Source organism: Pongo pygmaeus, chromosome 18 (genome assembly GCF_028885625.2).
Source record: "Pongo pygmaeus isolate AG05252 chromosome 18, NHGRI_mPonPyg2-v2.0_pri, whole genome shotgun sequence".
In the NCBI taxonomy this organism is placed as follows: Eukaryota; Metazoa; Chordata; class Mammalia; order Primates; family Hominidae; genus Pongo; species Pongo pygmaeus.
Window position 1 is genome coordinate 64,698,695 of NC_072391.2, and position 13,024 is coordinate 64,711,718.

At 40.3% G+C, this 13,024-nt stretch overlaps 1 protein-coding gene across 4 annotated transcripts in view; it reads left to right on the top strand.

Moving 5' to 3' along the window:
• Nucleotides 1-13,024, top strand: part of LRRC36 (leucine rich repeat containing 36) — a 57,763-nt gene that overhangs the window by 16,065 nt on the left and 28,674 nt on the right. For all 4 annotated transcript variants that reach the window (XM_054453921.1, XM_054453926.1, XM_054453922.1 and 1 more), the window contains exons 3-5: nucleotides 3,063-3,255; nucleotides 4,299-4,395; nucleotides 6,997-7,085. In XM_054453921.1, coding sequence (XP_054309896.1) covers nucleotides 3,063-3,255; nucleotides 4,299-4,395; nucleotides 6,997-7,085 — 379 coding nt within the window. The remainder of the gene's footprint in view (nucleotides 1-3,062; nucleotides 3,256-4,298; nucleotides 4,396-6,996; nucleotides 7,086-13,024) is intronic.

Here is a 13,024-nt window from a genome sequence, read left to right on the forward strand (position 1 = left end):
AATTTGTTTTTATACTTCCTTTCTTTCCACTTCTGTAAATTGGGTGAAAAACTTATGAAAATTAATCAGATTAGGGCTGGGCATGGTGACTCACACCTGTAATGCAGCGCTTTGGAAGGCTGAGGCAGGCAGATTGCTTGAGCCCAGAAGTTCAAGACCAGCCTGAGCAACATAGTGAGACCCCTATCTCTATTTTAAAAAATCAAGTTGGCTGGGCACGGTGGCTCATGCCTGTAATCTCAGCATTTTGGGAGGCCAAGGTGGGCGGATCATGAGGTCAGGAGTTCGAGACCAGCCTGGCCAACATGGTGAAACCCCGTCTCTACTAAAAATACAAAAATTAGCTGGGCATGGTGGCAGGCGCCTCTAGTCCCAGTTACTTGGGAGGCTGAAGTAGGAGAATTGCTTGAACCTGGGAGGCGGAGGTTGCAGTGAGTCAAGATTGCACCACTGCACTCCAGCCTGGGCAAAAGAGTGAGACTGTCTCAAAAAAAAAAAAATCAAGATAACATGTGTAATCAAATAGAACATATATAAGACTCCTGGTACAGTGCTTGGCATATAGGAAGCACTCAGTAATGTTAGTTTTCTATATTTTTTGCATCTATAATTTTTATTTATTTATTTTTTTGAGACAGAGTCTCACTCTGTCACCCAGGTTGGAATGCAGTGGTGCGATCTCGGCTCACTGCAACCTCCGCCTCCCAGGTTCAGGAGATTCTCCAGACTCAGCCTCCTGAGTAGCTGAGATTACAGGCACCCACCACCACACCCAGCTAATTTTTGTATTTTTAGTAAAGACAGGGTTTCACCATGTTTGCCAGGTTGGTCTCGAACTCCTGACCTCAGGTGATCTGCCCACCTCAGCCTCCCAAAGTGCTGGGATTACAGGCATGAGCCACCATGCCCAGCCGCATCTGTGATTTTATATTAATCTTTAACAGTTCTGAATCCCTTTGTTTAATTTTTCTGGGAGAAAATGTTTTGTGATTATTCGTAGCGTAACTTTGGGGAATACATAAATTCATGCCAACTGGTAAAAGTGAGAGGATAAGAAAGAGTTTCCTTAATTTTTACACTGAGAGACATTAAAAGATTACTTGAGCCAGGTGTGGTGGTTTTTGTCTGTAATCCCAGCACTTTGGGAGGCTGAGGCAGGAGGATCACTTGAGGCAAGGAGTTTGAGACTAGTTTGAGCAACAAAGCAAGACCCCGTCTCTACAAAACAAAAACAAACAAACAAACAAAAACCGTAGTTGGCGGTGCGTGCCTATAATCCCAGCTATTTGGGAGGCTGAAGCAGGAGGATCCCTTGCCCCAGGAGTTCAAGGCTGCAGTGAGCCATGTTCATGCCACTACACTCCAGCCTGGGTGATAGAGCAAGATCCTCTCTGAGAAAAAACCAAAAAACAAAAAAACTTGAGCTGGGCCATTAGACCATGAAAGATAATCCTAATGATGCACTGCCCTGAGAGTGAGGCCAAGGGCACTGATAGCTGTTCCTCACCACTGACCCATTAACAATATGGAAGTTAATGGAATTGGAGAAAACAAAACAAAACAAAACAAATACAAAACAGAAAGAAATGCATCAAAGTATAAACAGGATTGTGTTGGGAATGTTTTGTATCTATCTTTGAGTTTTCTAAATTTCTTGCAATGAGAAAATGATAATTTTAAATGGGAGGAAAATAAAAACATTATTTTATAAATACATAATGGAAAATAATTTCACCTTTCTGAAATAATTCTCAATGATAGAATTCCTTTTATGGAAAGCACTTTTACTATTTTTTTTTTGCATTTTTACTATTAAAAGTATATGATTAACCAGGCACAGTGGCTCATGCCTGTAATCCCAACACTTTGGGAGGCCAAGGCAGGATAATCTCTTGAGCTCAGGAGTTCAAGACCAGCCTGGGCAACATAGTGAGACATTGTCTCTACTAAAAATAAAAAAATAGCCAGGTGTGGTGGCACATGCCTGTATTCCCAGCTACTCAGGGGCTGAGGCGAGAGGATCACTTGAGCCCAGGAAGTCAGGGTTGCCGTGAGCTCTGATCGTGCCACTGCACTCCAGCCTGGGCGATAGAGTGATACCCTGACTCAAAAAAAAAAAAAAAAAAAAAAAAGTATGCGATTATACATATATGTACATGTTTTGAAATTGTCCTGAAATTTAGTATTGGGCAAAAGCAGCTAACTAGCTAAATACATAAAGATGAAATCTTTTCAATAGCAGGTTTCAGCAGAGGAAGAAAATTGTGGCTTTTCCTCTTGAGTTTGCCAGTCCTGATTGTACTGTTGCCAGTTAGGTAGAGGGTGGGGTTGCTAAATCCACAAGAAAGAGAACTGAACAAGGAAGAACATTTCTGCAAAGGAGAGCCGACTGATTGATTAAATGGGAAGCTTGCGTGGTAGCAGGAACTCTGAAGAGGAAAACAAAGACAGTCTAGGAGTCCTAGACTGGTCCAGGAGGGAGGACTTGGAGATAGCATTGTTTTGTTTCCCTAAATAGTCCTTTGACCATATAAGTGAGGCACTGAGATGTAAGAACACAACACAACACACACACATACACACACACACATTTTTTTTTTTTAACCATGCCCCTTTCCCCCAGAACCAGCTTTTTTGCTTACCTCCCTTCTTCTTGTAAATTAAGGTGCTTGTGGGATCAGGAGAGGGGTTGGGACAAAAGTGAGAGAATTCTAATGTGGCTTGGCCACTGGGAAACCACTGTGAAGGATTGGATTGCACTGGGAGAATAATTGAAGAGCCAACAGAAGTGGAGAATTGACTGCAGATATTTGAATGTCAGATTTTGTAAAGAAGGAAATTTATTATATATGTGAATTATTTAACGTATGGAACACCCAGTGCTCATGGACTGCAGTGGTCTTATTCTCAGACAAGTTAAGTGGGAGTTCCAGCCCTGCCTTTCTCATGGGGACTTGGATAACATGTTTAAGGACGGAAAGTAACATATATTTCCACCTTTATCTGTGAGGTTCCTAGTCTTTACCAATATGCCATTTCATAATGTGGTGTTTTACTTGTAGGGAATCCAGTATTTATGTTCACTCCAAGACCTGAATTTATATTATAACAACATTCCTTCATTAGTGGAAGTGTCCCGTCTACAACCGTTACCCTTCCTCAAAGAACTGGATTTGAGACTTAATCCTGTTGTAAGGAAAGATACAGATTATAGGCTCTTTGCTGTATATACACTACAAACTCTGGAGAAATTAGGTAAGACCTTCCTTCTCTGTTCCTTTCCACAGAATCTTACTTTAAATCAGCTGCCCCTTAACCTTTTGGATGTTGGCCCAGAGTGTGCACTGGCAGGATATATTTGTTTATTAGTCAATATTTATGTAACTCTTTTGTGTTGGCAGGATGTATGACGAGTTCTTTTATTGTTTATTGAATGACAGTCTATGATTTTATCAGTTACTTCCAGCTTTAGTTTTCTTCAGTTGATGGTTTCACCGCCCCTTCCTCCTCAACACAAAATTTCCAGATTGAGAATTATTTTTCCAGGTGCCCCAACTTTGCAACTGTATTAGCAATAGAAAGCTAATACAATTTATTTGGGGGCTTAGTTGGCAAGAAAGAAGAAATATTCCTTCAAATGAGCTGGTCTGTATTTTCTTATTATTTTACTTTATTTTTTATTTATTTATTTATTTTGAGACAGGGTCTCACTCTTTTGCCCAGGCTGGAGTGCAGTGGCACGATCTTGGCTCACTGCAGCCTGGACCTCCCGGGCTCAAGCAATTCTCACATCTCAGTCTCCCAAGTAGCTGGGACTACAGGCACGCACCACCACACCCAGCTAATTTTTGTATTTTTTGTAGAGACGGGGTTTCATCATGTTGCCCAGGCTGGACTTCCTTATAATTTTATTGTTGAGTATATATTTCTTATTGATACAAACTTGGATTTCACATGGCCCTGGGAAAGTAATTGTAGGGAAACTAAGTAAACTCTTTCAGACAATGGTATGACTTTCAGCCCTAACATTAGGCCTTTGAATTGTTTACTGTCCAAGCTCTGCTTTCCTGAAGGGTAGTTACAACTGTGAGGCAGTGGTCGCTATGGCTCCCTGCAGTCTCCCTGAGTTACTGCCTGCTCCAGTGACAACATAATAGCATTGTTTTGTGACCTGTCTCTAACACACCAAGATGAGACTGGTCTTAATTTTTCCTCTGTGAATATGGTTTTCTGATTAAGTACTAGTTGTGTTTACGCCAAAAAAAGAAACATGCTGAGACCACGGTTTTTGCCTCCAGATGACCGAACTGTACGTGAAGGTGAGAGAAAAGCTGCCAAGCTGCATTTTAGTCAGTTGGGCAACAGTGAAAATTTTCTTTTAGAGGTGGAAAAAAGGTAAGAAGATTCTTTACAAAATTTTTAAAATTTGGTTCTGGACATAGGAAATAGTGAATTCCTGCTTAGCTTTCTTCATTTTCCAGCAGAAATTTCCCACAAATTGTAAGAATCCTCAGATCAGGAATAAAAGTATTTATTCTGCAAACAGATTTATCTGGGATGATAATCTGGCCCTCAGTGGGTACATTCCTGTTTTCTTGAACTTTAGGTACAATTGTTATAAATTCTCTAAAGTTGTTGTTCACAGGTTATAGATAGGGATACTATGAGATTACTTATTCCTATAAATGTTTACCAACTCTTTCTCGGTAGAGTTATCAATCAGTTCCTGGCCTTTTCCTATTGAGTTAGGATTACATTACCATTGGCAAGATTTTAGAGATAAATTTGTTAAAGGAAGGGAAGAGAAGCATTTCTCTTCAAAACAAAAAGTGAACAAACCTTGAGGCTCTAAAATTTCTGAATGGTAGCTTTGTCCATTTCTTGTTACTAAAATCCTATCAAAAGGAGTTACCATTATCTTCTACCCCCAAACCTATGCTTTTTAAAAAGTAGCTTTATTATTTTTTAAAAATAGATAGCAGTCCATTACAATTTTAGTAATACAGAAAAGTACACTGAAAAAAGTCAAAATCACTTCATATCGTATAATTGAGAGTTAACTATTAGTAATGTTTGGTATATATCCTTCCAGATATCCTTGTACTATAGACACATATAGATAATATCAGCATTTTTTTCTGATGACAAAGGTAATACATGCTTATTGTTGAGAATTTGGAAAGTACAGAAAAAAACACAAGGGATAAAATAAGTAATTCATAATCCTACCATTCAGAAAGAAACATTCATTATATTCTGGTAAATATCCTTTTTTTTTTTCTTTTTGAGAAGGAGTCTTGCTCTGTCACCCAGGCTGGAGTGCAGTGGTGCGATCTTGGCTCACTACAACCTCCGCCTCCCGGGTTCAAGTGATTCTGCTGCCTCAACCTCCTGTGTAGCTGGGATTACAGGTGCACACCACTGCCTAGCTCACCATTTTTAATTTAACAAGATATCATGAACATATCCCCACAACATTATTCTTATATTATTCTCCAGAATAAGTCTTTTGTTTGTTTATTGCTTTTACCTTTACTACTAGAACATAAACTCCATGACAACAAGGATCTTGTTGGTCTTGCTTATTACAGTATCCCTAGTTGCTAGAACCGTGTCTGGAATACAGACAATCCTTAGAAATAATGTATTGAATGATGAATGAATGAAGTCAGTGCCTATTGGCCTGAGATCCTTCCCTTTCCCAGTGACTTTGCCTGTCTCTGCTCTGATCCATATGTTTTTTAGTGCAGCCTTCAGTGAACATTCTTAGTTTCCTATTTTTTTCTTAGTTTCCTATTTTTTAAAATCAGATTTATTGAGGCTACTTTGCATAGAATATTCACTCTTCTTTAGACAGAAATTGAATGCTTCTAAAACATTGTTTATATGTTTTATGGATTTCTATTTTAAATGCAATGGGTACCATTCACTACAAAAATACAGAGATTAATTAATATGTAACTGAATAAACTTTCTAATAAACAGATAAATTAATTCCATCATTTATCTGTTTACCATATAATGATTGCAAAACTGGAGGCAAAATGTTACTCAAGTACCTTGTATTAACATTAATATCTTATAAGCTCTCTAACCTTGGGTGAAGTTTTTTTTTTTTAAGCCTTTCTGAGTCCCAGTTCCCCCACCTATAAAATGGAGATAATGACCAGTAGGGGGACTTTTACGATTACATGAAATGGTGATTATAAAGCATCTGATACATACAGCCTAGGCTTCGTGTGCTTACTATACTACCCAAGGTACCTACCTGCCTTTCTTGTCTGCTTTTCTAACTAATGGCTATAGTTGTCTCCTCTATAATTCTTGGCAGCAGAACCTTCCTTTCTGTGTCCTAACTATGAGTGTTTTAATTCAAAAGAAACTATCCTACCCCCTCAATCATTCAGATCTAAGTATGTGTCAAGAAAACAGAGTATCTAAGTTCTAAATCTTCTGGCTTTCACACTTTACAGGCTGAACTATAGTGTCCTTCTCTCATATTTCCCAGTATAAATATTACTTTTTCTTATAAAGTATGGCTTTAACTGAAATATTTGTGCAACTTTTTTTTTTTTGGAGTCTTGCTCTGTCACCCAAACTGGAGTACAGTGGCGTGATCTCAGCTCACTGCAACCTCTGTCTCCTGGGTTCAAGCAATTCTCCTGCCTCAGCCTTCTGAGTAGCTGGGACTGCAGGCATCCGCCACCACACCTGGCTAATTTTTGTATTTTTAGTAGAGACAGGGTTTCGCCATGTTGGCCAGGCTGGTCTTGAACTCCTGACCTCAAGTGATCCACCCACCTCGGCCTCCCAAAGTGCTGGGATTACAGGGGTGAGCCGCTGTGCCCGGCCAAAACATAATTAAATTAATATGTTCTAGAGCATTTGAGAAAAATCTGATCACCATAAACTGTTTTCTAAATAGCATTTACTGGTGATCTCAGAAGCCTTTTTTTTTTTTTTTTTGAGTTGTAAATAAATTATTCTATGTGGCAGCTCTAGGGAGAAGACAATGAAAAACTGTGTAACAGGTGAGAGCCCTGCATCAAAAGTCAGTGCTAATGTTGACAGCAGGATTGAAATGGGTAAGTTTTCTCCCTGCGATTATAAAATGATTAAAACATCAGTTATCTCAGCTGCCATAGCCAATATTGGGTAATATGAAGACACGTAGTTGAGAAAGAACTGATTTGAAGCAAGCACAGGTTTACTGGCTGTGTTTTTCTTCCATCCACTCACTGCCAGAAGGACCTTACAGAGCAGGCCTAACCCAGATCCCATGAAAGCACAAGCTGTACTTGGAGAGTTCAGTTTCATTTACATCACTTTACATCATTAGTATACCCAGAAAATTACATCAGTGATTGATTTCATTAGAGACTGGCCACTCATCTGCATACATCCACCTCACACCCTGGGCTTCCTGGGCTGCCCAACCAAGAACCTTTGCAGCTGCAGAATCTCTTGTGTTTGGGTTATATTACTGGGGAATGTTTACTATATTCCTGTAGGTACAGCTGATAAGCCAATATTGGTTAAAGTGGTTATGCCAGGCTGGGCACGGTGACTCACGCCTGTAATCCCAGCACTTTGGGAGGCCGAGGCAGACAGATCACCTGAGGTCACAAGTTTAAGACCAGCCTGACCGACATGGAGAAACCCTGTCTCTACTAAAAATACAAAATTAGCTGGGTGTGGTGGTGCATGCCTGTAATCCCATCTACTTGGGAGGCTGAGGCAGGAGAATCACTTGAACCTGGAAGGCGAAGGATGCGGTGAGCCGAGATCCTGCCATTGCACTCCAGCCTGGGCAACAAAAGTGAAACTCCATCTTAAAAAAATAAATAAATAAAGTGATTATGCCACGTTAATGGTCATGTCACAGGCCGGGAGAAAGCTTTCCACCAGAGAAGTTGCATCCAGTGAATCCTTGTGGATTAGCTTGACACTGTCAGATAAATCAAGTGACCTTTTACTTGAGAAAATGTTCTTTGGTCTCAGTGCCTCTTCCCTTGGAAGAATCTAGTGAATTATACACAAACTCTAAACGTGAATTCCTAAAAGCCAAGCAATAACTTTAGTAGATTGACGCTACACTGTAGTTCAGACATTAAGGGTTTTCAGTTTATAATATGTATTTTATTTTCTTGATTTCTTATCATTTATTGACAAATCATTTTTAGAGTATTTTGTGGTAAAATAAGACACGGGCCAGGCACGGTGGCTCACACCTGTAATCCCAGCACTTTGGGAGGCTGAGATGGGCAGATCACCTGAGGCCAGGAATTCAATACCTGCCTGGCCAACATGGCAAAACACCATCTCTACTAAAAATACAAAAATTAGCCATGCGTGGTGGCGCATGCTTGCAATCCCAGCTACTTGAGTGGCTGAGGCATGAGAATTGCTTGAACCCGGGAAGCGGAGGTTGTAGTGAGCCCAGATCGCACCACTGCATCTAGCCTGGGCGACAGAGTGAGACTCTGTCTCAAAAAACAAACAAACAAAAAGACATAATGAGGTGTGACTTTAATGTTCATTTCTTGGATATCCCAGTACATATAAATATTGGGAGTATGGATTACTTTATTTCATTTTAAATAGCATTTTTAATGTTTTTAAATTGATGCAATTTTATTGTAATAATTTTGGAAAAGACTGAAAAGCATGAAAAACAACAGTTTGGTCCTAGTTAATGCTTTGGTATACAGCCTTCCTTGGTATACCACCTTTGGTATACAGCCTAGTCTTTTTTCCAGGTACAGGCATTTAAGTATCCATTTCCAGACAGAGAAAAATACATTGAAGCATAATTTGACAACCTTTTTTTGTATAAGCTGAATTAGACTTCATTTATGCCATATTACTTCATTAACACAATTAAAAAGTCTGAGAGTGCACTTTCTCTTCTAAGAACAAACTGCTTTGCTAGAGGGCCCATTTCTAAAGGTTCTTAGAAGCTCCAGCTGTTGCCTGGATTTTTTTTTAATATAAAATTTATTTTGCTACTTCGAAACGTTAAGGAACTTTGTTTTCCACTGAAAATTGTGTTTGTGTTGGATTCCCTGGGGACTGTTGCCAGTAAGCACTGTTGGTAATCCAATATGATCAAAGTGGTTATGCCATGTTAATGGCCATGCCACAGGCTAGGAGAAAACTTTCTGGAGAACATCTCTCGCTGGCTCAGTTGTTCACAATGATGTTTTCCCACCAATCATTGCGAATGGGCAGTGAACCTCCACTGTCTTGGATCCTCCTCTTATTCTCCTAACCACATAATCACTGACTCTTTGAAAGGTTCCTCTCTCTCTTCCCATATCCCCAAAATAGGCGTACCTAGGCTATATCTTTGGGTTGTCCTGTTTTTTCTCTTTGCCCCTATTGATATCATCTATTTTACAGTCTTATTTATAAATAAATAAATGTCTTATTTATTTGTTTTTTGTTTTTTTTTGAGGCAGGATCTCATTCTGTTGCCCAGGCTGGAGTGCATTGGTGCAATCTCAGCTCACTGCAACCTCTGCCTCCTGGGCTCAAGCCATCCTCCCACTTCAGCCTCCTGCATAGCTGGGACTACAGGTGTGTGCTACCATGCACAGCTAAATTTTGTATTTTTTTGTAGAGAGGGGGTTTTGCCATTTTGCCATGTTGCCCAGGCTGGTCTTCAACTCCTGAGCTCAACCAATTTGCCCCCCTCAGCCTCCCAAAGTGCTGGGATTACAGGCGTGAGCCACTGTGCCCAGCCTGTTTTATTTATTTATATTTATTTTATATTATTTCCTCATATCTTAAATATATTGGTCTAGCTTTGACAACCTGCACTAGTCTCTGTCTGCACCAGGCCCGTATTTCTGTTGACCAACTTGTAATATACACTTGGAATCACCACTGTTTAACAGCCTCTCAAGCTAAACATGTTCAAAATAACCCCCAAAACAAACAAACAAATGAGCCCCTCTCCCCCAACCCTAAACAGCTCCTAGGGTTTCATCAGTATTACCACAGCTTTCCCATTACCCTGGCCCAGAATCATGTTGGGGTTTGATGCTGCTGCTACTCTAAGCTGAATGTTCATGCCCTGTGGTATGATCCACAACTGACGAGCCTTCCGTTCCATTTCTTTTTTGTTTTTTGTTTTTGTTTTTGTTTTGTTTTGTTTTGTTTTTTTGAGACAGAGTCTCACTGTGTCACCCAGGCTGGAGTACAGTGGCGTGATTTCGGCTCACTGCAACCTTCGCCTCCCAAGTTCAAGCAATTCTCGTGCCTAAGCCTTTGGAATAGCTGGGATTACAGGTGCGCACCACCATGCCCAGCTAATTTTTGTATTTTTGGTGGAGACGGGGTTTCACCATGTTGATCAGGCTGGTCTCGAACTCCTGGCCTCAAGTGACCCATGTTCCTTGGCCTCCCAAAGTGCTGGGATTATAGCATGTCCAGCCCCTTTCCATTTCTTGATAGTCTCTTACCAGGCATGGTTAATTATCTCAGTTAATCCTCACAACAACATTGAAGGTGGTTCTACAGGTGAGGAAACTGAGACCCAAAGAGGGGAAATAACTTGCTCTAGTTATACAGTAAGTGGCAGAGCTAGGAGGCAAACTCTGGTCCATCTGTCATCAAAGTCCTCTTAACCATTACATGATACTGCTTCACAGTCTCTTACTCCTTCAATTCATTTTGTACTTTGCTGCCAGATTAATTCTCTTAAAACACAGCTGTGATAATTTATTATGCTTGCCTGCTCAAAAACTTCTCTGGCTCCCACTCCCCTACTAAATTAAGTCTAAACTCCTTTACTTGGCATATAAGACTCCCCTAAGCTCTATCTGTAATTTGTCTCTTCAGCCTAAGCTGAAATCTTATCTCCGTTTGTCAACTACAATGTCCAATACTCAATCAAACCACTCCTTCCTCCCCAGATAGTCCTTCCTTTCTCCCTCCTCTGTCCCTAAACTAATGCTGTCCTCCTGCTTGTAATGCCTTACTCAAATCCTACCCTTCTTTATGACCCAGTCCAAAGCCCATCCATTTCAGTGAAACTTTTTTTGTTTGTTTGTTTTTGAGACACAGTCTCCTCAGTTGCTCAGGCTGGAGTGCAGTGGCACCATCTCAGCTTATTGCAACTTCCACCTCCCGGGTTCAAGTGATTCTCATGCCTCAGCTGCCCGAGTACCTGGGATTACAGGTGTGCACCACCACACCTGGCTAATTTTCGTGTTTTTAGTAGAGATAGGGTTTTACCATGTTGGCCAGGCTGATCTGGAACCCCTAACCTCAAATGATCTACCCACCTGGGCCTCCCAAAGTGCTGGGATTACAGATGTGAAACACTGCACCTGGCCAATAATCTGATTTTTAAAACATTTTATTTTTTAGAACAGTTTTAGATTCACAGCAAAATTTATCAGGCAGTAGAGTTCCCATATACCCTACCTGCACACATGCACAGCCTCCCCGACTATGGACATCCTGCCCCAGAGTGGTATATTTGTTACAATTGGATAAACCTGCACTGACACATCATTATAACCCAAAGTTCATAGTTTACATTAGGTTTCGCTCTTGGTGTTGTACATTCTATGGGCTTGATGAATGTATAACGACATGTATTTACCATTGTAGTATCATGCAAAAATAGCTTCACTGCCCTACGAATTCTCTGTGCTTACCTATTTATTCCTTCATCCTCTCTAATCCCTGGCAACCACTGATCTTTATACTGTCTCCATAATATTGCCTTTTCCAGAATGTCATATAGTTGGAATCATTCAGTATGTAGCCTTTCAGATTGGCTTCTTTCACTTAGCAATATACACTTAAATTTCCTCCATGCCTTTTCATGGCTTGACAGCTCATTTCTTCTTAGTGCTGAATAATATTTTATTGTCTGGATGTACCACAGTTTATTTATACACTCACCCACTGAAAGACATCTTGGTTGCTTCCAAGTTTTGGCAATTATGACTAGAACTGTTATAAACAACCTTGTGCAGGTTTTTATGTGGGCATAAGTTTTCAACTCATTTGAGTAATTACCAAAGAACATGATTGCTGGATCATATAACAGTATGTTGAGCTTTGTAAGAAACTGCCAGATTGTTCCAATATAATCTTTTTAAGATGTCTTTTTATATACTGAGTTTAGTTTCTTATAGTTTCTCAAACTGGACTCCTGTTCTCAGAGTTTATTAGAACATTGAGCTTGAGAAACACTGATGTGGCTGGTGACATGCTACAGAAGCCCAGTGTGTGCTGGGGACAGTGGAGAAAGGTTTTACGGCAGATATGGAAACAAAGCCATCAGACCTTACAGGCTGGAGAGCAATGGGATGGCCTGAAAAGAGGAGCAGCACATTTTGATTGGTGGGGTTGGTGTGAATTACTGTCTGGAAGTGGTAAGGAGGATGGTAGGTCATGAAGAAAGCCATGTGTCAGTGTGGTTTGGGTGGAAGGTTTATGTTGGGTAGAAGGTCAGGTTCTGGAGAACAGTGAATGCCTTACTAAGAACAATTTACATTTATCCTATAGATACTAGTTGAAACGACCTAACTCACTCTTTTTGCCAGTTCTATTTGCCTTTAAATAGAGTCTTGCCGAAAATATACTGAGCTAATATCTTATTCTAAAATAACAAGGAAAAATCCACCACAGCCACCCTCAGTGGCTCATTCCTGTGTCTAGCAGATGTGTCAAGGTCTTCTTTATAACTCATTGAAATCCATCCCACTTCAACATGTTGATCCATGTCATCTCTTGGTTTAGCCATGATGGAGTTTTGGCTGAATAAAAATCAGCTTGGAGTAGCAGAGACTTCTCAAAATAGTCACTTAAACAAGATAGAAGTTCATTTATCTCTCTTATAGAAATCCAGATGTTGACAATCTACGGCTGTCATGGGGAGAGTTCTAAGGGAGGAATAATGAATATGGGGGAGAGGCAGTTAGCAATCTCAGTCAGTGGAAATGAGAGCTATTCAGCAAAGAAGTGCATATCTACTGGGCAAATCCTGTGTTGGGGTAGGCAG